The 24,904-nt window shown below is 39.8% G+C and overlaps 1 protein-coding gene across 1 annotated transcript in view; it reads left to right on the top strand.

The window, feature by feature from the left end:
• Positions 1 to 20: 20 nt before the first annotated feature.
• The window catches only part of POPDC1 (popeye domain cAMP effector 1), a 36,478-nt gene continuing 11,594 nt past the window's right edge, over positions 21 to 24,904 (top strand). The window contains exons 1-7 of the mRNA XM_017878560.1: positions 21 to 270; positions 3,658 to 3,894; positions 7,971 to 8,095; positions 11,250 to 11,437; positions 12,172 to 12,280; positions 20,567 to 20,734; positions 21,604 to 21,745. Coding sequence (XP_017734049.1) covers positions 3,669 to 3,894; positions 7,971 to 8,095; positions 11,250 to 11,437; positions 12,172 to 12,280; positions 20,567 to 20,734; positions 21,604 to 21,745 — 958 coding nt within the window. The 5' untranslated portion in view covers positions 21 to 270; positions 3,658 to 3,668. The remainder of the gene's footprint in view (positions 271 to 3,657; positions 3,895 to 7,970; positions 8,096 to 11,249; positions 11,438 to 12,171; positions 12,281 to 20,566; positions 20,735 to 21,603; positions 21,746 to 24,904) is intronic.

Raw genomic sequence — 24,904 nt, 5'->3', positions numbered from 1 at the left:
TGCGCGTGCGCGGTACGGCCCCAGCCCTGGCCGCCGCCGCCCGCCGCCCGCCGCCGCCGCCGCCGTCGCGATGCCTATTTTAGTCAAAGCGGCTCCGGGCGTGGGGACCCGGCCCGGGCAGCGGAGCTTCCGGACTCGCCGACCCGCCGAGGAGGGCGCGTCGGGCTCCCGTCGAGCAGCTGAGCCCGTGTTCCCCGCGTCCCGCGCCCCGAAGCTGCTGCTCCGAACTTTGGTCGGCGCTGCCCAGGCTCCCCGCCAGGGACCAGCCAGGTAAGGATGGGAGGCGCAGCTACAGCCTGCTGTCCCCCTGCACCGGGCTGTGTGCGGCCTCGCGCTCCCCTGGCTAAATCAGGAAGCGAAAGTTGGATCTCAGCCCCTCGGGGACCAACTTTGTCGGCCCAGGGGGCTGTTGCTTGTTCTCCGCGCCCGGGCAGCCGGGGGCGCCGCCCTCTGTCCCTCCTCGTTGACCGCGCCCTCAAGGGGCTCCCGGTCCTTGAAGGCCGCCCTCCTCCCCGGGTCTGGGCCCTGCGGCCACAGAGACCCTCAAGGGTCAGCGGCCGCCGCTTGGGTCAGGCAGCCCTAGCGTCCTCGGGCCCTCGGCCCCACCGAGTGCTGGCTCCCGCGCTCTGCGGCGGGCATGCCCTTTGGTGAGCTCCGCTTCTGCTCTCCCCGCCGGATCCCCGGGGTTCCTCCTCGCCCCCTGTAGGGCCACCGCGTGCAGCGCAGAGCCTGCGTGCAGGCGGGCGCGCGGTGTCGCCCACTCTGTCCCCGCTCCGAGAGTAGGGTGGGCCACGGCGCTCACTCCTCACCCCCGCGTCCCGAGAGCTCCTGGCCGAGGAGGACCGTTGCGGCGGACCTTCCTCCTTTAAGGAGCGAGGTCAGAGGGCCCCGGGAGAGCGCCGATGGCTGGTGACCGGAGGTCCACGCCACCCACCCGCAACCTCCTTCCCCGAGCCTTTGGGAACGGGTTGTTGGCCAGACAAGTCCCGGAAACTGCCTCCTTTGAAGCATGAATAAGTGCGAAAAGACTCTTAGCAATGTAATGCCATTTGCCATTCGGAAGATGTGTGAAGATTCAGTTAGAATTACAGAATGAATTAACTAGACTAGCAAGACTTGCCCGTTGCAGTTATCTTTTTCCCTTTTTTAGTTTGGTAAAGGTTTAATGTTAGTTTCAGCATTTAGCTATTTAGCCCTACAATCACTTATTGAAAACCGATAAACAGAACTTTACAAGTATGGATGACTTAAGGACTTCAACTTTGATGATCTGATGAGGGAAAGATGATTTCTCTTGATTTAGTCAAAATTAATCAGAAAAGTTTACCACTTTAGCAGTCTAACCTCTTTCCACCTATTCTCTGTATAAGACTTGTTCAGTGTAAGCCACTAAACAATTAAGTGGTAATCAGAGTAAACTGATCTGATCAATATTTTCAACAATAGGTAACTGGCATTTCACAATAGACAATTATGTAGATATATAGATACATCTATATGCCTTTGCATGTATCTCTGTATATGGATATCTCTTTAATAAGGTGTGGTGCATTAAAACATGTTTAGGATGACCCTGCCTTCTAAAAGTTGCTAATAATATTTTCTGGTTCTTGGGTCATAATTGTAGTTTTCCTGTCATTTTCCTTGGACCAGATATTGGTACTTTTAGTGTCACTTTAAGAACTTATAAAAGCCTGATATTGAATTATAGTGGATTAATAGGCAATACAGGTGAAATTGGGTGAACTCAAGGGGAATATGTATTGATTGATTGATTATGTAAATGTATGTTAGAACCATAGGCTATTAAAATTTTCCCTATTCCAAGGAAGAAACAGACCCGAGGAGCAGAAATGGCTTTCCCTGGCTTATGTGGCTCCCTGGTGGCTTGTGGTATAGAACCTGACTCAACCTCAGGAAGTCTAGGCACTCTCCTGGCTTTATTACTGAGATGTGAGGAGACTGAACAGTGATTTCTAAAAGTATTTGTCAGGTTGAGGTTCCTTCAGAGTGGCTTTCTTCCCTGCCTCAGTGGCCTCCTCTACAGAGGCTAGGCCTTGGGAGTACATAGATAGATAAATATTGTCCCTGCCTCATAGAGGACAAACAGGACAATGGGAGTGTAGGTACATTCTACAGTGCTGTCGAAATGGTGGTTATTATTAAGCTATGTAATGCTAGGGTAGGTGATGTTAGGTTATGAGTGATAGAGGACATGTCATATCATTCTCTCTCCTGCAGAAGTTACGAGATTCATTCTCCTTTGGCCTTGAAAAGCAAACTTTGTATAAATGGAGTTATTAAAATAATGATCTTCCCCCTCCCCATCCTGATAGGCTTATGTATTTGCTGATTTTAGACATTTGGAAAATAGGTAAATTTTGTTTCTTCCCTTTTGTAGCAAATCAGTATCTAAGTCAACTATTACTATTATATTTACGAGCTATTTCAACGTTTTGTGAAAAGATCTTCAGTTGACTTGATCATTTCATTCACAATTTGTAAATTGGTGTGTTTGTTTTTTTATCAGCTTTAAGCTGTGGAATTCTTTCACATTTGTCTGTTAACATCCTTTCAAAATACCCGTTTTGTACCAATTATTCTACTACCTAAAACCTTTAGTATGTTGAGAACAAGCAGTAGAGAAGTAAGATTAATTGCATGACCTTATTTTGAAAGAAATACATATTTCTAAATTTAGATGCATTTAGGGTCCCCATTTGGAATTTTCCTGAAGCAGAGTAATTCATATATTCTGTAAACCTACATAGTGTTTGGCAAGGACCAGATTTGTGCAATTAATAATAGAGTTTCTTTTAAGGACCAGAGACTGAAGACAGGTAACATAGGAAATGGTTTTATATAAGCATGTGTAAAATGTGTATTTTTAAAATGTACTTGCTATGGACTTTAATATGTATAAGTAAACTGGAAGTTTACTACTTTTTAATTTGTGATATGCTACCAACTAGAATTATTATGGGAAATAAAGTAGAGATTTAAATTAGACAATATAAGTTTCATGCTGTATCTCTCTGTGTATATAATAATGTTTATATGGCTATGTATTATTTGCATATATGATAATGTATTATGTATGTATGGTACAGTGATTTAATGGCGGTATACAAATAGAGCCTTCTAAATATCCTAAGCCTTCAGATAGATGTGAGGGTATTCATATTTTTTTAAGTATTCAAATAATTAGTTTTCTAGTTATTTTTCCTGTGTTTGGATTCAGTCACCAGTGGGAATTTGATGGAAGACTTGACTAAATAACTTTGTAATTACCATGGTTTATGAACATTGGTGATTGTCTTCAAGACTGATTCCCTCACTCCTCCCTTCCCTACAAGTCTGTATATGTATATATGTGCCTATGAGGGAATAGTTGTGTGCTATGCTAAGTATAATGATAAGTATGTATCATTTCATTTAATCATAAGGCATATGAGGTATTATTATCATCCTTTAACAGGTAAGGAACTGAATACATTTAATATGTGACAGAGTTGGGATTTGAATCTGGGTCTGTCTAATTCATAAGCACTAAAGAAGTCTATTTAATTCACAGAAATAATTTTGTTATAATACCTATGGAAGTAAAAGATACAATTACCATTTTATGATTTTACTTTTGTTTACTTGTTTTTACAGGAATTTTCAAAATGAATTATACAGAGTCCAGCCCATTGAGAGAATCAACTGCCATAGGTTTTACACCTGAGTTAGAAAGCATCATACCTGTGCCTTCCAATGAGACCGCTTGTGAAAATTGGAGAGAGATACATCATCTGGTTTTTCATGTAGCAAATATTTGTTTTGCAGTTGGGTTGGTTATTCCAACTACTCTTCACCTGCATATGATATTTCTTAGGGGAATGTTAACTCTAGGTAAGATACCTAACTAATATTTTATGTAACTTTTCTGTAACTGACATAAGATGGGCTTTGCATTGAGATCTTCAGAGTATTCTTTGTCAGGCCCATAGCAAGCCAAAAAATGTAAGTCTTCATTAATGAATTAGCAGTATATCAATTAGCTTAGAGCATAGGCCTTCACATGCCATCTCTCTGCCTTACTTACTTTGTTTATATGTGCTTTCATGTGTTCTTTAGGTTTTCCAAATACCAGAAAATTCGTTCATGTGTAAGAGTGTGGACTTTAGAGCCAAATTGTGTGATTCAAATCCTGGTTCTACATCTTGTTAACTGTAACTTGGGCAAATGATTTAATCTTTCTACTGCCTCAGTTTCCTCATGTATCAGATAAGGGTAAAAATAATACCACCTCCCAAAGTTGTTATGAATTAAATGTGTATCTCATATATATTTAACTTGGAATATTGCCTGCACATAGTAAATACTGTATAGTTTTAACTATTATTACTTGAAAAGATATTTGCTGTGGGCGGTAAAGAATCATTGGGAACAAAAACAATTACCCAGATACAGTAGTTCAAATAAAACAAATTTTTTTTTTGGTCCCAGTAACCCTAATGAAACAAGTTAAATTGATTCACATCAGAATATTAAAACAATTGAATCTGTTACTTTAGCCAGTGATTCTTGACAAATTACTCTCTATGTGATTGCTTCCCTAATGGCCCATTTATTCAGGTGCATTTTTTAGCACCTGTGATGTGTCAGAAAAAGATTAAGGAAGGCTGTCTTCATCCTTGAGAAAGACACTCTTGTGGGGGCTGGTAGAGAAACAGATGGGCAGTCCCAGTATGGCGTATCAGATGCTGGGATGTAGGTGTGCACGCATTATCCAGGGGGACACGGAGAAGGTGATAGGCTCAGTAGGAGGGCAGAGCAGGATCCCACTGAGGAGGTGACATGGGACCTGGATTTTGGAAGATGAGCAGGATTTCTCTAAGTGAGTATGTGCAGTATCCAAGCAAAGAGCACAGAAGAGAAGGAAATTGAGCATATTGGGATGAACATAGAGCAGTGCATTGTGCTTAAAAATGTATGATAAATGGGCTGGACACAGTGGCTCATGCCTGTAATCCCAGCACTGTGGGAGGCCGAGGTGGGCAGATTACCTGAGGTTAGGAGTTCGAGACCAGCTTGGCCAACATGGTGAAACCTTGTCTCTACTAAAAGTACAAAAACTAGCTGGACATGGTGGCAGGCGCTTGTAATCCCAGCTACTCAAGAGGCTGAGGCAGAAGAATCACTTGAACCCAGGAGACAGAGGTTGCAGTGGGCCAAGATTGGGCCACTTGGAATTTTCCTGAAGCAGAATAATTCATATATTCTGTAAAACTACATAGTGTTTGGCAAGGACCAAATTTATGCAATCAATAAGAGTTTTTTTTAAGGACCAGAGACCGAAGACAGGTAACATAGGAAATGGTTTTATATAAGTATGTGTAAAATGTATATTTTTTAAATGTACTTGCTATGGATTTTAATATGTATAAGTAAACTGGTGACAGATTACTCTGTCCTACCTGGTGACAGAACTAGACTCTGCCTCAAAAAAAAAAAAAAGTGATAAATGACAAGTGAAAAGAGGCTGGAAGGATAGTAGAAGCTTGTGGGACCTCTGTGGCTGTGTGACCTGTGAGTAAGGTGAGGACTGCAGCAGTAGGAACAGGGAGTTGAATGGAAAAAAAAAAAAAAACTATACCGTATAAAAAAGCAAGCATCAATTATGAATTTTAAGACAGAGTTTCGGTGGTGGAGTGAACCAAAGATATTATCAAATCTTACACTTTATTCTGTAAATGCAGAAAGAGAAACCTAGGCTAGGCATAGTAACTAATGCCTGTAGTCCCAGCACTTTTGGAGACTGAAGTGAGAGTATCTCTTGAAGCCAGGAGTTCAAAACCAGCCTGGGCAATGTAGTGAGACCCTATGTCTACAAAAAATTTAAAAAGTAGCTGGGCACGGTGGCACACATCTGTGGTCCCAGCTGTTTGGGAGGGTGCAGTGGGAGGATGGCTTGAGCCTGGAATATCGAGACTACTGCACTCCAGCCTGGGTGAGCGAGCAAGACCCTGTCTCAAAAAAAAAAAAAAATTAAAAAAAGTGAAACTTAGACAAATAAAATGACCCATCCAGAATTAAGATGGAGAAAAAAACGGCCAAACCAGGACTATAATTCAGGTCCTCCAGTTTTTCTCTATCCTCCCATTGTATACCTTGTCTCCTTTAAATTAAAATATTTTAAATTGCTTCACTATTTGCTATGAAATATTACTTAAAGAATATGTAAATTTTTACATTTGGGGCTTTAGGTGCCTCAAATCATTCTTGTGAAATAAAAAATTGCAAGTGAGTAACTTTTAAAGTGTGAGGTTAGCTTTTGTGAGTATGCGTGTGTCAATGATTTATATCTTAATGATAGTTTTATTTTAAATATATACACTGTATTAACTCTCCTACCATAAAATTGATCAAAAGAAACTGGGAATATTTTATATAAGGTAAGAGAATCAATAAGAAAACACAGGAAGATTCTCAGAGTTAAATGGATAATCACTAAGGGAAAATTCAGATGGCTAAAACATTTTGGTAAAATATGCAGGCTCACCAGTAATCATGGAAATGCAAAATAAAGTATACATAATTCCTCACTATCAAGTTAGGAGTTTTCACATTTTATAATACAGTCATGCATCGTATAACGAAAGTGGTCCCATAGTATAGTACCACATGTTCACCTTTTCCATGTTTAGATATGATTAGATATACAAATACTTACCATTGTGTTATAGTTGCCTGCAGTATTCAATATTCAATACAGTAACAAGCTGTACTATACTGATTTACACCCTATAGTGTAGTAGACTGTGCCATCTGGGTTTATGTACGTATACTCTATGATGTTCACACAGCAACAAAATCATCTAACGAAATATTTCTCAGAATATATCCCTGTCATTGAGCGACACATGACTATACTGACAACTTGATATTGGCATTTCTAACTAGTAGGATTGCAAATTTGTACAAACATTTTGAAAAACAATTCTTCAATATTGTAAAAAACTATAAAGTTCATTCCCTAGGTTCACCTTCAGGTAATCCAGACTAAGTAAACAATCACAAATACAGAAAATTTGTATGTATAAAATTTTTTTTCCACTTATCAAAATTATACCCTCAGAATCTTGTCTTTCCAGCAGTAGGGGGAGGGTTAAATAAATTATGGTTTAATCAGTTGCAGTCATTTAAAACTGTGCTTGCAAAGAGTTTAATGAAATGGGAAAATCACTGGAATAAGTTAAAAAGGAGATTTTAAAATTGTATGTGTGCTAGGTTTGCCATCAGGTAAAACTGTATGAAAACTAATTCTGTAAGGCAGAATTAAATTATATGATATTTAATGGCCTTTTTTAAGTAGTAGAATTATGGACTTTTCCCCTTTAAAATATTTTTTATACTTTGTATTTCCTATATATTTTAATACAGATTTTATTCAACAAAGAATATATTTGGGTTTTTTTTTGGTCACTGGACAAAAAACAAAATGAAACAATGTGATATTTGGCTTAGGTAGTTCTGAAATGTGTTTGGTTTATAGTAGTCCCCACATCCAGTGGGGGATTCACTTTTGGTGGTCAACAACAGTCCAATAATATTAAATGGAAAATACCAAGAATAAACAATTCATAAGTTTTAAGTGCAAGACATTCTGATTAGTGCAATGAAATCTTGCAGCGTTCTGCTCTATCCTGCCTGGGATGTGAATCATCCCTTTGTCCAACTTATCCACACTATCTGTGTTACCCACCCAGTAGTCACTTATTAGCTGTTTTGGGTATCAGAACAATAAAACATAGTGTTTATAGAGTTGTGTACTACCCATGGTTTCAGGCATCCACTGGGGGTCTTAGAAAGTATCACCTTCAGAAAAGGGAGGACTACTGTATATATAGAGGATATCAAGTTTATTAAGCTCCCTGCTTAGGCTCTTCTAGATTATCTAACAGGTTAACTTTGCTCTTCAACAGGATGTACCCTTTATATTGTCTGGGCCACTCTCTACCGATGTGCCTTGGATATAATGATCTGGAACTCTGTGTTCTTGGGTGTCAACATTTTGCATCTGTCATATCTTTTATACAAGAAGAGACCGGTAATTACTAAACTTAATTAATAAGGAAGTGATTTTAAAGCTAAAACTTTGAAAGGTACTTTGTTCAGACTTAAAAGTAAGCATCTAGCATGTTTAGTCACTTTAATATCATTTCTCTGAAGTTTAGGCTTTCAGTTTACATATGCCTGAAAGTGAAACATTTTAGTACCATGAAATTTGTTCTACATATGAGTGTTTAAAACTTTAAAAATCATTAGCATATGAGAGAACATGAATAATATTCTCATTTTTAAGTCATATTACTTGATTTTTTTGTATTGATATTCAGATGTTACCTGGAAATATCATTGCCTAGTTACAAAGTTACTTACTAATAGGCAACTTCTGTAAACATTCTAATGATTTACAAATAGTTCATGCTAGTTTTTAGTGTAATAACTATATATTTTTCTAATGCCCAAAATATTCATTTAAGGAAGTCACCAAATTTGGTGGGTTGCTACCAAAACACCAGTCTTTAACTTTTTATTTTCAACTCTGATTTATCTTGTTGTATTCCTTGATCATATCAAGAATAAAAATAGAGTAGGAAAACAACAGGGTCCTAGAATCACCCCATATGTATTTACTGGCTTTCCTAAGCACAGCAAACATTCAGTAAAGTAAAAGATATAATGCTTCCCTTAATCTTATGTTTGGGGCCAGATTTGCATGTAGAAAACTATCAGAAAACAAGACGATTCATAGAAGATTCTAATTTGAATGATACAGATGATATGTAATAGGCATTCAACTAGATTGTAACCTCGTCCAGACATAGTGACTCAGTCTGTGTTGTTTTACTGTATTACTCAGTTTTCTCTAGGTTATACTATGTAATGAATCTCAATGATATATAACAGCAAATGGGCTTTTTTTTCTCATCCACCTTGTATCTTGACTCTGGCAGCTATGTGTCAGCTGTGATTCTGTTCTATGCATCTCATTCATTTCAGGGTCTGTACTGAAGCAGCAGGTTCTATTTGGACCGTGCATTCTCATAGCAGAGGGAAAAGTACTAGAAAGCAAAAGAGAAACACCCAATGTCTCTTAAAACTTCTGCTCAAAAGGGACATATATTGTTTCTGTTCACATTTCATTGGCAAAAACGAGTGACATGGCCAAGTTTGATAATATGGGGCATGGGGTGGAGTAAGGGGATGTACAGTCCTCTTACAGAGGTTGGGAGCAGTGAATAATTGGGAACAGTAATCTGACACACTTACTGTTGTATCCACTTTTGCTGTCGAACATGATTGGCACACAGTAGGTGCTCAAAAAAACCTTTGATGAGTAAATGCTTTCAAAGAAGAAAAGAATTAGGCCAAGTGAAGTGGCTCATGCCTGTAATCCCAACACTTTAGGAAGCCTAGGTGGGTGGATCACCTGAGGTCAGGAGTTCAAGACCAGCCTGGCCAACATAGCAAAACCCTGTCTCTACTGAAAAATACAAAAATTAGCCGGCATGGTGGTGCACACCTGGAGTCCCAGCTACTCAGAGGCTGAGGCACAAGAATCGCTTGAACCCAGGAGGCGGAAGTTGCAATGAGCCGAGATTGTGCCACCGCACTCCAGCCTGGGTGACAGAGCGACACTCTTGTCTAAAAAAAAAAAGGAAAATAATTAATAAGAGGGCTTCATGCGGCTGGGCACCGTGGCTCATGCCTGTAATTCCAGCACTTTGGGAGGCCTAGGTTGGAATGTCACTTGAGCCCAAGAGTTTGAGACCAGCCTGTGCAACATAACAAGACCCTGTCTCTACAAAAAAATTTAAAAATCAGGTGGATGCAGTAGCACACACTGTTGTCTCAGCTTCTCGGGAGGATCACTGGAACCCAGGAGTTTGAGACTGCGGTGAGCTATGATCACACCACTGCACTCCAGCACAGGCAACAGAATGAGACTCCGTCTCCAAAAAATAAATACATAAAAAGGGCTTGATCTGAGAGTTACGGGATGAGCAGATTATGAATAAATCATATTAAATGCTCATTACTAGAGGTTTGGAGTAGAAGAGGTGGATAATGATTGCATTTTCTGAATGTCAGAACTTGCTGGAACCCCAAAATTTAAGGTTCAGAAGTTGCTAATGTGATCATAGCATCAAATAGGTTAAATCACTTAGTATCTGTGCTTTTGTTTCTTCTCATACTGTAAATCTACTTTTTTGAAAAATACAAATGCTGGATTTTCCTCACAATGAAACAGCAGGACAAGTAGGAGCATTGCAAATGCTACAGTGACATCAGGTTGTAGCAGCTGTCATGATCCGAGTCTATAGGCTTCATATCGTGCCTGGCAGAGATAAAGTGCAGTATGGTTTTCCATCCACCTAATTAGTGTGGCTTCCAGAGACTAATGCTGGGCCCAAAGATGGGGCATGACCTGGGCTTTGGAGAATCTTACAACAAAAATGATTAAGCCATTTTGTTTTTCTCTTCCTCCAGTAGCCAGCCTTATTTGCCAGTGGGTTCTCCATTTTACAGAGTTCATTTTAGCTTAGGATGAAACTTCTACACTAAGACTCTTACACCGTTTTATTTTTCCTTCACTTTGCTTGAGAGTACATAAATGTGAAGCAGTGATTGCAGCTGTGCATTTTTGTTTTTCTATATTGGTGCATTAAGTAATTACATGGAGATAAAATGCTTAATGTGTGTGTTACTTTTGTAAATTTGTTTCCTCATTGATTCTTATTTTGTGTGTTTATTTTCTTGCTGCCATATTTAAAAGTAAATTTTTTGTGTGTGTGAAACAAAAGGTTTCACAGAAAAGGTTTTCTGTTATTTATAGAAGGTGCTAAGGTTAGGAAGGTGAATGTTGTGACAACCTTCAAAACCTAAACAGTTGCAAACCGTAAACAGACTGCTCTCAAACTCTTGGACTCAAGTGATCCTCCCACCTCAGCCTCCCAAAGTGTCAGAACTACAGGCATGAACCACCTCACATGACCTAACCGTACCCTTTTAGGATCTAAAGTATAAACTTCTTCACCATTTCACTTGCTGTGTAAGATTCTGTTGGCCTCAATACAGAAGGGTGATGGTATATATCAAAGATTTCTTTATTCTCAAAACCATATTTGGACCACAGAGGTCAGTGTTTTGGGGTTGCCGCTGCATTGGTACAGCATCTAGTCATTGCTACATTTCAGGTAAAGATTGAAAAGGAACTCAGTGGCATCTACCGGCGGTTGTTTGAACCACTCCGTGTGCCTCCAGATTTGTTCAGAAGACTAACTGGACAGTTTTGCATGATCCAAACCTTGAAAAAGGGCCAGACTTATGCTGCAGAGGATAAAACCTCAGTTGATGACCGTCTGAGTATTCTCTTAAAGGGAAAGTAAGTGTTCTGCGGAAATCAGAATTCCTAGTTTACCTTTACTCTTTTCATGGCCTCTGGGAAGGAAATGAATGGAAGGAAATGTTGCCAATGAATGGAGGAAGTAGTCACAGAATTTGTTGTTGGTGGAATTTTATGCTACAACTACACTTTACAACGCTGCAGAGCAACATGTTAAAGCCAGGTTGAATGTACTGCTCTGAATCTTGATGTCAGGATTTTCAACTGCAAGTATTTTAACCATTTTGACCTTTTATTAAAATGAATGAGTCAAAATTGAAGTGGATTTAAATTAGACATTGAAATTCAAAAAGCCTATGCATGCTTCAGAGTTAATTTGTCTTGAATATCACAAAAATGCAACTTCTAGGAATATCAGCCTTTCGGGGAGAGAGTCAGTCTCTGCTGTGCTGGCATTGTTATTAATGACACCTCTTTCCCTCTCAGAAGTGTCCCAGCTAGAGTAACAGATTATATGGTCACTTCCATTACACGAGCAATAGTTACCACTAGATGGCATACATCTGACTCAATATTGGACACTGTTTTTTTCTTTTTCCAACGTTATTTTTTGAAATACTTGTGCCTCAAGAAGTGCTTTTAGTTCTGTCCATCATCTGTGGAATTTTAAACACTGTACTACAAAATAAAATCGCATAAGATTATAGCAGTTTTAAGGATCGTGATGGTATTTGTGAAATATTGCTTTTATTAACATTAATTTCTGTTATCAGAATGAAGGTCTCCTATCGAGGACATTTTCTGCATAACATTTACCCCTGTGCCTTTATAGATTCTCCTGAATTTAGATCAACTCAGATGCACAAAGGTGAAAAATTCCAGGTACGTTTTCACATGATTTTTAAGGAGATTGAAGCTAGTTTGCCTCTCATTCAGAATCCAGAGGATATTAATAGAAACACAGCTATGAGTTATTGGAGAAAAGAAACAAGTTTACCATAGGGCGTGTATAGTATTGTCTCTTTTTTTTTTTTTTGAGACGGAGTCTCGCACTGTTGCCCAGGCTGGAGTGCAGTGGTGCAATCTCAGCTCACTGCAAGCTCTGCCTCCCGGGTTCATGCCATTCTCCTGCCTCAGCCTCCTGAGTAGCTGGAACTACAGGCACCTGCCACCACACCTGGCTAATTTTTTGTATTTTTAGTAGAGAGGGGGTTTCATCATGTTAGCCAGAATGGTCTCAATCTCCTGACCTCGTGACCTGCGCGCCTCAGCTTCCCAAAGTGCTGGGATTACAGGCGTGAGCCACCACATCTGGCCTAAAAAATACTGTATATATTATATGTACAGAAAATGTTCCAGAAAGATATATTCTAACTTTGTCATAATGTTATTTATAGACTGTGTTTGATTGCTTTTTTAAACTTTTTTTGCTTATTTGAATTGTTATAAGTTTTTCTATAGAAAACATCTTATGCTTTATTAGCAAAAGGAAAATGTGAGTTGTAGATAGTCAGTGTTCTTAAACCATGTAATTGACATTTATTGGGGAAAACCAGAAAACTGGCTTTGCCTTAGGGAATTTATTTTGTTAATTCTTATGGAAGAAATCTAATCACTAAACTCTTTTGTACTTAATGAATATGTTTAAGGGTAAAGAATGAAGTTCTTCATGATGGCAGTAATTTGAACGTGGACTACTTAGTGTGATTCCTTTTGTGTTAAAACAAATTGCTCTGGCTGGGCGCGGTGGCTCATACCTGTAATCCTAGCCCATTGGGAGGCCGAGGCGGGCAGATCACGAGTTCAGGAGATCGAGACCATCCTGGCTAACATGGCGAAACTCTGTCTCTACTAAAAATACAAAAAATTAGCCGGGCGTGCTGGCAGGCGCCTGCAATCCCAGCTACTCTGGAGGCTGAGGCAGGAGACTGGCATGAACCCGGGAGGCAGAGCTGCAGTGAGCCAAGATCGTGCTGCTGCACTCCAGCCTGGGCAACAGAGCGAGACTCTGTCTCAAAAAAAAAAATTGCTTCATTACCTGGCACTTTGTTCTGATTCTTTCTGTAAGTGTCCAGCCCTCCTATTATATTCATTCACTTTGTTATTGGAAGGAAATTAACCAAGAAAAGAAATGGGTGAGAGTTTCCTTTAGTCTCAGCTTCTGGATTAACAGCAGTAAGGGAATGTCTTGGGATTGCTTATGGGCAAGTAGGTAAATCTATTTAGGTAAGAAATGGAAATAAAGAGGCTATTACTACCTGAGAGAGGATGAAATGTTAGTGTTTCTTGATGACAGTCTTATTTTAGAGTCTCATTTTGAGATGCTATACAGTTTGGGATGCAACAAAAGTGGAGATGAAAGAACATTTACAGACATACAGTTTAGTTTATATCATTTACGATGGTTTCAGCCCTGCCCTGCTCCCGCCCTTCCTGAATAACTGGCCTGAGTAATCATGCAGCTTGTTCGTTATGTGCATTTACTAAAAGGTTGCATATAGATTCACTGTTATGCAATGTTCTTCCCAAGCTGGCTGGGCTTACAATACAGAAGGAGACAGCTAATGCTGTGTCCTCGTCCTCTCTACACTCTTACCTTGTCAGCTTTGCTGTGAGATTTATGTTCTTATTTTATCTTTAATCACCAGCATCTACAAACTGGTGCAGGACCACATCTTTTTTCTCTCCTTCTTTCCTGTGACCTTTTTACACTTTCTTCTTCCAAAGTCCAACATTTATTGCCTGTATTTCTTTTGCCTCTTTTTCTCTGTGTATAGTAGCAGGTTGTTTTGTGTGGTAACTATCTCATATAATCCTGAAGAGACTGGGATTTGAGGATGGGGTGGGAATTGAACCTGCTTTGTTTCCAAAATCAAAGTGGTCCCCAAGAGGCCAGAAATACTAATATACTATCTTTTCCACTGGACTTCAGATTATATTTATAATTAAGTCAACAAAAAGGAATTCCTACCACTAGCTACAGTTCTCTTTCTTCTTGGGGACTAGGAATTGGATTTTGGTAGTTGAGAATTATTCCCAGTAATTATTACAAAGATTCCAAAATCGTGACCAAAATTTTATAGTACCATAGCTTGGTGAAGAAAATGTATTCAGCTTTTCCTAATGCCAGTCAGCTTTTCTCTGCATAGAGTCTCGTGTGGCATTTCCTGATTGGCCAGTAGATTAAAACTAGCATCATCAAGCCTGTGTCCTGTATAGCTGGAGCCATCAGAGTAAGCCCTTGGGAGAGACTGTACTTTGATTGTTTACAAAATGTTCCTGTTGGCAGATCCTCGAGAGTAATAAATAGCTGTTACACATCTGTGTAGGAGTATGTATATTGCCACTTACCCATGCAAGTTCCCAAATGAAAAATGTCACATTCTCCCAGATCCAACTTCTCACTACCTGTGCCGATGGCAGAGGACGCTTGAAATTATCAGCCATCAGGCTTCTTCACCTTCACACTTTTTAGCTGCTAAACTCATCCTTCCCTAACTCTGACCAGTTAAAGGTGTTAGATGAGGAGCTACTTCCTTTGAATTTCTCTTTCTTTAAATTCGTTCCGTGGTCAGGGTGCTCATGAATTGTACAGTAGGATGAAAAGGAGGAAAGAGAACGCAAGTGGACTCAATGACTGTCCCTTGAGATTGCACAACAGGTGTTGCTCAGGTAAATATGTAGTAATTATCATGATAATAAGCATAACGATAGAGCTGAGAAAACAGATTCTGAACTTACAGTTTGTTATCCCTAGGACCTTATAGTGATTTTGGTACTTATAGCCCAGAGTTGCTGTTTATAAGTATTGATAGAATCTTGAGTATTATTATTACAAAAGATAAAAGTAGGCTGGGCGTGGCGGCCCACACCTGTAATCCCGGCACTTTGGGAGGCCAAGGTGGGTGGATCACCTGAGGTCAGGAGTTTGAGACCAGCCTGGCCAACATGGTGAAACCTCATGTCTACTAAAAATACAAAAATTGGGTGGGCATGGTGGCAGGTGCCTGTAATCCCAGCCCCTCAGGAGGCTGAGGCAGGAGAATCGCTTGAACCCGGGAGGCAGAGGCTGAGGCAGAGGCTGAAGCAGGAGAATCGCTTGAACCCGGGAGGCAGAGGCTGAGGCAAGAGAATCGCTTGAACCTGGGAGGCCGAGATCACGCCACTGCACTCCAGCCTGGGCGACAGAGTGAGACTCCATCTCGGAAAAAAAAAAAAAAAGGATAAAAGTAGTGTTTTATTTCTTCTTCTTTATGTAGATGTTTTATATTAAGTGAGCTTTACTGTTTACAAGCTTTTCTTTTGTATTCTATCTCATGCTGCTGCCTTCCCATAGCCAATAGCATGCCCTGGTGTTGCAAAGCCCAAAAATCAAAGTTTTACTGACTTTAAGGGGAGAGGAATGTCTTGCAGGTATATGTCCATGCACTTGTAAAAGAAATGAACACAGACATTTCTCAAAAGAAGACATGCATACAGCCAACAGACACATGAAAAAATGCTCATCATCACTGGCCATCAGAGAAATGCAAATCAAAACCACAATGAGATACCATCTCAACACCAGTTAGAATGGCAATCATTAAAAAGTCAGGAAACACAGATGCTGGAGAGGATGTGGAGAAATAGGAACACTTTTACACTGGTTGGGGATTGTAAATAGTTCAACCATATGGAAAACAGTATGGCAAATCCTCAAGGATCTAGAACTAGAAGTACCATATGACCCAGCCATCCCATTACTGGGTATTACCAAAGGATTATAAATCATGCCTGCTATAAAGACCACATGCACACGTTATGTTCATTGCGGCCTATTCACAATAGCAAGACTTGGAATCAACCCAAATGTCCATCAGTGACAGACTGGATTAAGAAACTGTGACACATATACCCATTTGAATACTATCAAGCCATAAAAAGGGATGAGTTTGTGTCCTTTGTAAGGTACCATGGATGCAGCTGGAAACCATCATTCTCAGCAAACTATCGCAAGAACAGAAAAACCAATAGCCGATGTTCTCACTCATAGGTGGGAAACTGAACAATGAGGATCACTTGGGACTCGGGAAGGGGAACATCAACAGGCCGGAGCCTATTATGGGGAGCAGGGAGGGGAGAGGGATTGCATTGGGAGTTATACCTGATGTAAATGATGAGTTGATGGGTGCTGACGAGTTGATGAGTGCAGCACTCCAACATGGCACAAGTATACATATGTAACAAACCTGCACGTTATGCACATGTACCCTAGAACTTAAAGCATAATAATAATAAATTAAATAAATAAATAAATATTTAAGAAAAAAAAGGAAATGAACACTAAGTTTAATGGTATTGAAAGAAAACATTATCTTAATATTAACTAAATATTTTGGTGGAGCTGTGAAGTGATTTCCTCTGCCACTTTTGAATCTGTGTTATTTTAGTGCTTAGGAAAACTCAGTCAGCATCAGTAGAATAGACCACTTCTAGGATATTTTAGTGTTTGGTGTATGAAATGCAGTATGATGCATGCAAAAAGTATTAAATGATTTCCTCAGGACAGCCAGCCAGTCCTATTGCCACACTGCGGTTTCTGATTCTAGCACAGGTGGCAGATCCCTCAGAGACCTTTGTTTCCAGCAGTGGAGCCCAGTGTCTTCTCTTTCCGACAGGCTGTAGAATTGGTTTGGAATCTAAAGGGAGGAACTGATCCAGTATCTTGTGGGAATCATGGCAAATCTGTTTGCAAATGCTTAGTCTAATTCTCGACCTGAAAGATGTCCTTTTATGTCTTCTGTTGCCATATTTGCTTTTATTTCTTCAGTAAAATTCTTCACAAGGACATAAGCATAGCACTGCTAAAATGCCTAATAAGTAAATTTATTTTATGGAAACTTTTAAAATTCTTATATTGCTTTATAAGATATTCTCATAAAAAATACACTTTGCTTGACTGTTGTGACAGGAAATCATTAAATAAAACTGTCTATTTGGTAGAAATGAAGCATTAGGTATCAAGTAAAATGACCTCAGTCAGCACTTAACTGCTGGCTTCCAACTAAATCCATGTTTTTATGGGTCTGTAAGTTACTCATATGAACTAAGTACAGCTTATTATTTGAATACTGTTATTTTATATTCAATAATAACTTAAACAGGTCAAAAGTAATTTTTAAACCATCAATAAAAAGTGAATTTGCTAAGGAAATTACAGTGTCATCGTAAAAGTTTCATTGCCTCAGTGGAAACTTGAGGTAATTCAGAAGGCTGAAGAAAAAGTTAACGGCCTTATGTATCATCTAAATATAATTTCTTCGTCTTCTGGATGATTTCCATTTCCTCTTTTAACTCCTTCTCCCACTGTTTTCCAGAGTCCAGGGTGACATCTTTGCCCAACGAAGGGACGGCAGTCCTGTCTTTAGCGCTTGGGTGCTTGGCTGGGGCCTCATGAGGACCCCATGCTCACTTTTCTGTTATTATGCCAGGAGTATTTTTTAGCTGCCTTCCATTTATGCACCCGCCTGATACCGTTTGTGGGAATTCCCCAGGGGCAGTTTGCTGATACTCCTCTTCCTGTAAATTGTGACATGTTTTTGATCCTGTTTCTTTATTAGCAGCCTCCTCCACTAGAATGTAGGCTTCGTGGCATGTGTTCAGCCGTTCTTTGCATGAGGGGCTGTTGTGGACTGCACAGCTAACCTCGTAGTCACTAGGCAGAAATACTTTCTATGAAATGGTATTGATGAGTATTGGGTATATCGGGTAGATTTTGACCTGGTGGGAAAATACATTTGGGCTGAAAGTCGAAAGTGCTCACAGTAGCACTAATTTTTTTTTTTTTTTTTTTTTGAGATGGTGTCTCACTCTGTCCCCTAGGCTGGAGTGCAGCGGCGCCATCTCGGCTCACTGCAAGCTCCGCCTCCTGGTTCAAGGGATTATTGTGCCTCAGCCTCCTGAATAGCTGGAATTACAGGCGCCTGCCACCACGCCTGGCTAATTTTTTGTACTTTTAGTAGAGACGGGGTTTCACCATGTTGGCCCAGGCTGGTCTCGAGCTCCTGGCCTCAAGTGATCTGCCCATCTCAGCCTCCCAAGTTAGCTGGGACTATAAGCACATGCCAGCAGGCCCGGCTAATTTTTATATGTTTTGTAGAGCCACTCTACCACTAATTAATATGTGTTTGTGAGTTTTTTGGTCCTTCTCATTTGGCATCTAAAAAATGGAGAAGAGTATTACTTGTCTTATTTTAAACAGACTTTTGAGGATCCACTTACATGATAGATATGAAAGCACCTTAAAGTTTAAAAGTACATATACAAAGTGAGTGGCATTATGTGCAACTGTCACCTGCTAGTCATTCTCGACCACTTTCCCCGTTCTATAGTTGTCAGAACACTTACTGACACCTGAAATGGTCATATTTCTTTATTAATTATCATCCTTCTCCACTAGAATGTAAGCTTCACGGGGCAAGCATCTTGTCTTTCTTGTTCACCATTGTAACTTCATACCTTGAAGAGTATCTAGCATAAAGTACATGCATAGTAATGTATATCGAAAGAATGAATGAAATTTAGTGTTTCATCAAGTCTTAGACGCTGATGCACTTCTTAAAAACAAATCCGTTTGGTTTTGGAAATTCCTACTTTATATAAAAAATAGCTTTTTTTCCTAGGAACCTTGACACCACTTTTTAAAGTAGCCAGACATTCTTAATTTGCCAACGATCAGATTTCAGCTTGTTGAAGTAAGGAGACAAGCTGGGTTTTTCGTTTTCTGTCTTGGTAGACGTACATACCCCCTTGTCCTCTGAAATGTGTTTACTTTTGTGACAAAAGGGACAGAGCTTCTTTGGAAACATTTGCTCTGAGGCTCAGCTAGGACTGGATGTCAGTTTAACAAACCTTTTATTAGGACAGAAATTGGTTTTTGCCTTCTACAGTATTTGTGTTCATTTGTTTTGTTTTTGTTTTTGAGATGAGGTCTCGTGCTGTCACCCAGGGATCTCCTGCTGCCACTGTATGATCGAGTGTAGTTGTGTGATCATGGCTCACCGCAGCCTCGACCTTCCTGGGCTTAGGTGATCCTCCCACCTCAGCCTCCCAAGTAACTGGGACCACAGGCACATGCCACCATGTCCAGCTAATTTGTGTATGTTTTGTAGAGCCAGGGTTTTGCCATGTCGTGTGTTCATTTGCTTAAGTCCTTCATACAATAGTCATGCATTGAGCACCACTCCATGTTGGAAGTCAGGCATTCAGACAGACATGAAGATAGACAATCCCTGGCTTCACAGTGCTTAGAACAGGCAGATTTGTCAACTGATTAGCTTGGAATTACTAATAGGATTTAAGCCATAATGAAGCTTACAGGAGTGTTAACTGATAGAAGAGGACTACATGGGAGGAAGGGCTTCCTGACACTGAGTTGTGAGGACATGGCCCCTCACTCTGGCAGAGGGATTTATTTGAGGGATGCTTGAGCTCTGTGTTGTGCAGTTATAGTACCTTTCTGCTTTCCTATGTACAATACTGAAGGAAAGGGGGTATGATTTCCAGTTCTGAGCTAATTCAGGGTTGTCTGTGAATATCTCTAATGGGCTAGCCTGGATCTAACCTTGAAATGTGACACTCGAGAAACACCTATGACAGAAGGACCCTCACCAACCATATTCATCAGCAACAGCTAGGGGCCCTTGAAGTTTTCTCAGTCTTTAGTGTATATTTGCAGAGTTGGATGGGCAGAAGGTCTTTCATCTATAACTTGCCTCGTGAATCTTACCTCAGTTCATCTGCTTGAAGCTGTATTTTTGAACTTCATTGCAATGTACAGGGTGTAAAGAAATATTTCGTGTAAGTTATATGTCCAGTGGCATCCTCAGTTGAATACATGCTCTGGCAGCGGTAACAATACAGTGGCCATTCTTCTGTCACCAGACCTCACAAAACAAAACAACAATGAAACCCAGAGAATTTGCTTTTATTTAGTGTGGAGACTGCTTTTGTAAAAACATAATTTTATACATGTAGAAGCTTGTGTGCATTAAGTCTTAATTTAATTTGACAAATCATTGTTATGATAATGCCCACTAAATCATTCCTACTTTTCTCTTCTAAATCACTACAGTCATAATTCATATACATAGAAGTACTTTATTCTTTGCATGCTTGTTTCTTTGGCAGGTCACCATTATTGCAGACGATAACTGCAGATTTTTATGCTGGTCAAGAGAAAGATTAACGTACTTTCTGGAATCAGAACCTTTCTTATATGAAATCTTTAGGTATCTTATTGGAAAAGACATTACAAATAAGCTCTACTCATTGAATGATCCCACCTTAAATGATAAAGTAAGTGTTTTCTGAGTTTATTTTGTTAAATAAATATGTATATGAGGTATATTTCACTTTATGAAATATGTTTTCCTGAATTTTTAGTAACTAGCCATATGTTAAATGCACTGGGGATACTTGTAATCTTGAGAGGAGAAAGTATTTTGTAATGATTAGATTTTCTGTTACTTAGTAAGGAGTCTATAATTGTCAGGGACTAGTGTTTATGGTGATAAGGCACCCTCTTCATCAAGAGCATGTTAAGGAAGATGGTAAAGGAGTAAGAGAGGGTAGAGGATGGAGTAGGTTAGGGAGGACAGGGCAGCTGGAGGTTTGCAGACCGAGAAAGGCTGACAGACCCCAGCGATCAGGAAGTTGGCCTTGGAACCCTGCTGTCTTCCAGTCTTGCATATCTTCAGGTCAGGCCAGAAGGTGAAAGGAGAGGTATAGAGCTGCATAGATCTTCAACAGTTTGCAATTTGATCTTAATTTTCCTGTATCTTTTTAGAAAGAAATTAAAATGATTACAAGAGAGAATTTTTAAAAATATCATTTCTCTGATAAGTACTGTTACCCAGTGACAATTGAGTATATGTGCCCTTTCAAAATCATCTTGTCTGGGCTGTTCATCAAATTAAGCTGGTGCTTATTTCAGTTAATGATTTAGCTTATTATAAATAGGCTACTAAGTATATTTGATTTTTTATAATATATTTATAGTAATAGCTAATAATAAAAATCATAGCTTATGTTTATTGGTCACCTAATATGTGTCGGTATTCTTTTTTTATGCCCTGGCATATTTCTCGGAAAAGTACATGCTGCTTAAATGGAATATATGATTCAACTCCCATAAATCTCAGAAAGCTTAAAACTTTGCTTTATAGAAAGCCAAAAAGCTGGAACATCAGCTCAGCCTCTGCACACAGATCTCCATGTTGGAAATGAGGAACAGTATAGCCAGCTCCAGTGACAGTGATGACGGATTGCACCAGTTTCTTCGGGGTACCTCTAGCATGTCCTCTCTTCGTAAGTTATCCCAAAACTGATACTACTCCAGAGTTCTGATGGATATCTCTGGACATAGACAAATGGCAACTTTGATTAGAAAAATAACTTTGTAGGTAACTATTTGGCAACCTAAAGGTAACAATAAAAACAATCAAATTTTGTTTAGCATTTCCCCCATATTGCATATGAGCTAAAAGCCAACTTTAGAACTCTTATTTCTGTTTCAGAAATTGTTCACTGATTTTGCCATATACTTTGCTTAAATAGTGGCTCACCAGCTGGGCACGGTGGCTTATGCCTGTAATCCTAGCACTTTGGGAGGCTGAGGTGGGCAGATCACAAGGTCAGGAGATCGAGACCATCCTGACTAATACGGTGAAACCCCATCTCTACTAAAAATACAAAAAAAAAAAAATAGCTGGGCATGGTGGTGGGCGCCTGTAGTCTCAGCTACTAGGGAGGCTGAGGCAGGAGAATGGCATGAACCCAGGAGGTGGAGCCTGCAGTGAGCCGAGATCGCGCCACTGCACTCCAGCCTGGGCAACAGAGCGAGATTCTGTCTCAAAAAAAAAAAAAAAAGTGGCTCACCAGAATACTCTGAAACAGTCCACATGGTTTGGTTTTGTTGCTTTGGTTTTGTTTGGTTTTGTTGCCATTTGGTTTTGTTACTTTCATGACTTTAGTTAGAGTGAAGGTCTAGACCCAGAAATGTTTTGAAAAATGGTAGACAAATAAATGCTGGATGTTCTGCTGCTGGCTAGTTATCTCAGTATGAGTGCCATGAGTTAAAAAGTGATTGGTAACTGGAATATTCCCAAAGACAAAGGAGATCACTAAACACCCTTGTGAGTTACCTCATTCACACACCTGGCCAGTGGCACATTTTCCAGGATTCTTCCGTAGTTTAGATTGTTTCAAAACATTTTAAGTAGCACAAACAACCCAGATGTTGAAAATTAGTAAGTAAAATGAGAAAAACTAAATTAAGCATTAAATGCTTAATATTAAGAATTAGTCTAAGAATGATAGTATAAAGACTTTGAACAAATTCATATGAGATAGCAAAAGGCAGACATTCTTCCATTGCATGAATTAAAAACTATTTGTATTTCTAATTGTATTTTAAACCAAATTAACTTTTAAAAAATGCAAACACATTAAACAATTCTTTATGTAAATCGATCTTGTATTACATAGTCAGGAGAGGCTGGAATTTACAAGGCCATGTAATTGGTGTGTAGGAAAGAAAAAACTTTACCTCTTCCCTTTTAGGGTTGTTTTTGGGCTGGACCTGAGAATTAAATTGACATAAGACAGATTAACAAGAGAAAAGGATACACATTTAATACAAGTTGTATGAGTTTGTGTTAAAAGCTCATACGGGTTTTACATGGCACAAAAGCTTTCATAAGGAAATGAAGACCTGAAAAAGCAATTAAACAGTTTATAGTGAATTGGACAAAGAATAGTAAGTTGTGAAAAAGCAACTAAATTATGCTGGAAGACTTGAAGACAAAATAGTTATTTTAATAAAGGCTTGTACAGAATTCTCTCTGCCTTAACATCCTGATGATAAGAATGTTGTTTTCCTTCTAATATTTTTGGAGGTCACCTTTCATACAAGAATTTCATCTCCTGTTTTTTTGTTGTTGTTGTTGTTGTTTTGTGGGGTTGGGAGATTGTTTTTTTTGTTTGTTTTTTGTTTTTTGTGTTTGTTTTTGTTTTTGAGGCAGTGTCGCTTTTTGTCACCCAGGCTGGAGTGCAGTGGCACAATTACAGGTCACTGCAGCCTTGAACTCCTGGGCTCAAGGGAACCTTGTCTCTATAAAAATAAAAAAAATTGCTGGGTGTTGTGGTGCAGGCCTGTAGTCCTAGCTACTCAACAGGCTGAGGCAGGAGGATCCCACCCGCCTCGGCCTCCCAAAGTGCTGGGATTTCAGGCGTGAGCCACTGTACCTGGCCTGCATAGTAACTTTTTGAAGGTATTAACTAAAGCTTATATGAAGGTCGGGAGCTGCACTTCCCTACTCTTGGGGCTCAGCCAAAGGACCAGCTGCCATCTGGATCACTGCCATTGTGACTGCAGAGGGAAGACAGTGGTGGCAGATTTACAAGATGGCTGTTAAAGCTCCTGTTCCAAAGGAGCAAGTACCTCTTCCGTGCATGTTCCCTGGGCCACAGAAGTCACTTGCCAGAACCAACATCAATGGATAGATCATTTAACCCTCCTGCAGGGGCTGTGAAGGGGCTAATGAGAAACAAAACAGGTAGAAAGCTGGACTATAACACAACCTACGATAGCAAGTGTTATGTCATTTTACAGATGAGGAAATGGGGAATATGAGATGCTTATTCACTTGCTCCCCTTCCATAGTGACTGGTTCTGCAATACAAACCTAGGGATCCCGTCTGATTCCAAAGCTCATGTTTGGCCAGGCACAGTGCCTCACACCTGTAGTCTCAGCACTTTGGGAGGTTGAGGCTGGAGGATCGCTTGAGCCCAGGAGTTCAAGACCAGCCTGGGCAACATAATAAGACCCCTTCTCTACAAAAAAATTAAACAATTATCCAGGCATGGTGATACACGCCTGTGATTTCATCTTCTTGGGAGGCTGAGGTGAGAGGATTGCTTGAGCCAGGGAAGTCAAGGTTGCAGTGAGCCATAATTGAGCCACTGCACCAAAGCCTAGGTAACAGAATGAGACCCTGTATCAAAAGAAAAAAGAAAAGAAAACAGAAGCTCATGCTTGTAGACCAGATTACCTCTGTGGTTTTTTTAAATGCACGTAACAGTTGACTTGTTTTTAGATGTACAGGTAACCTTCACATCTGTTCTTGCATTTGAACCTGACAGCTGTGTGAGCTAGGCACAGGAGCTGTTATTATTTGCCTCTTTGCAGATGAGTCCACCTAGAGTTGGTGAAGGTAGTGACTCGTCCTGAACCACTTTTTCTCAACTCCCACCTACTTTTCTGGGGTAACCTGTCATCCCGATTCCTTCCTTGTGATCAAGTAGTGCTGCAGATAGGTTTTCGTAGATGGGTTAATATAATCCATTTTAGTGAACATTTTTGCCTTATTCTTAGCACTGGAGTACTAGGGTCCTACTTAGGAACATGTGAAATTATCCAATGATAATCTCCAGTGTCATTTAGCTTTTAGAGTACTTACAGAATT

This window comes from Rhinopithecus bieti, unplaced genomic scaffold, assembly GCF_001698545.2.
Source record: "Rhinopithecus bieti isolate Rb0 unplaced genomic scaffold, ASM169854v2 scaffold_10614, whole genome shotgun sequence".
Lineage (NCBI taxonomy): Eukaryota > Metazoa > Chordata > Mammalia > Primates > Cercopithecidae > Rhinopithecus > Rhinopithecus bieti.
The sequence above is the reverse complement of the archived record's forward strand: the minus strand, read 5'-3'. Positions and strand labels throughout refer to the sequence as shown.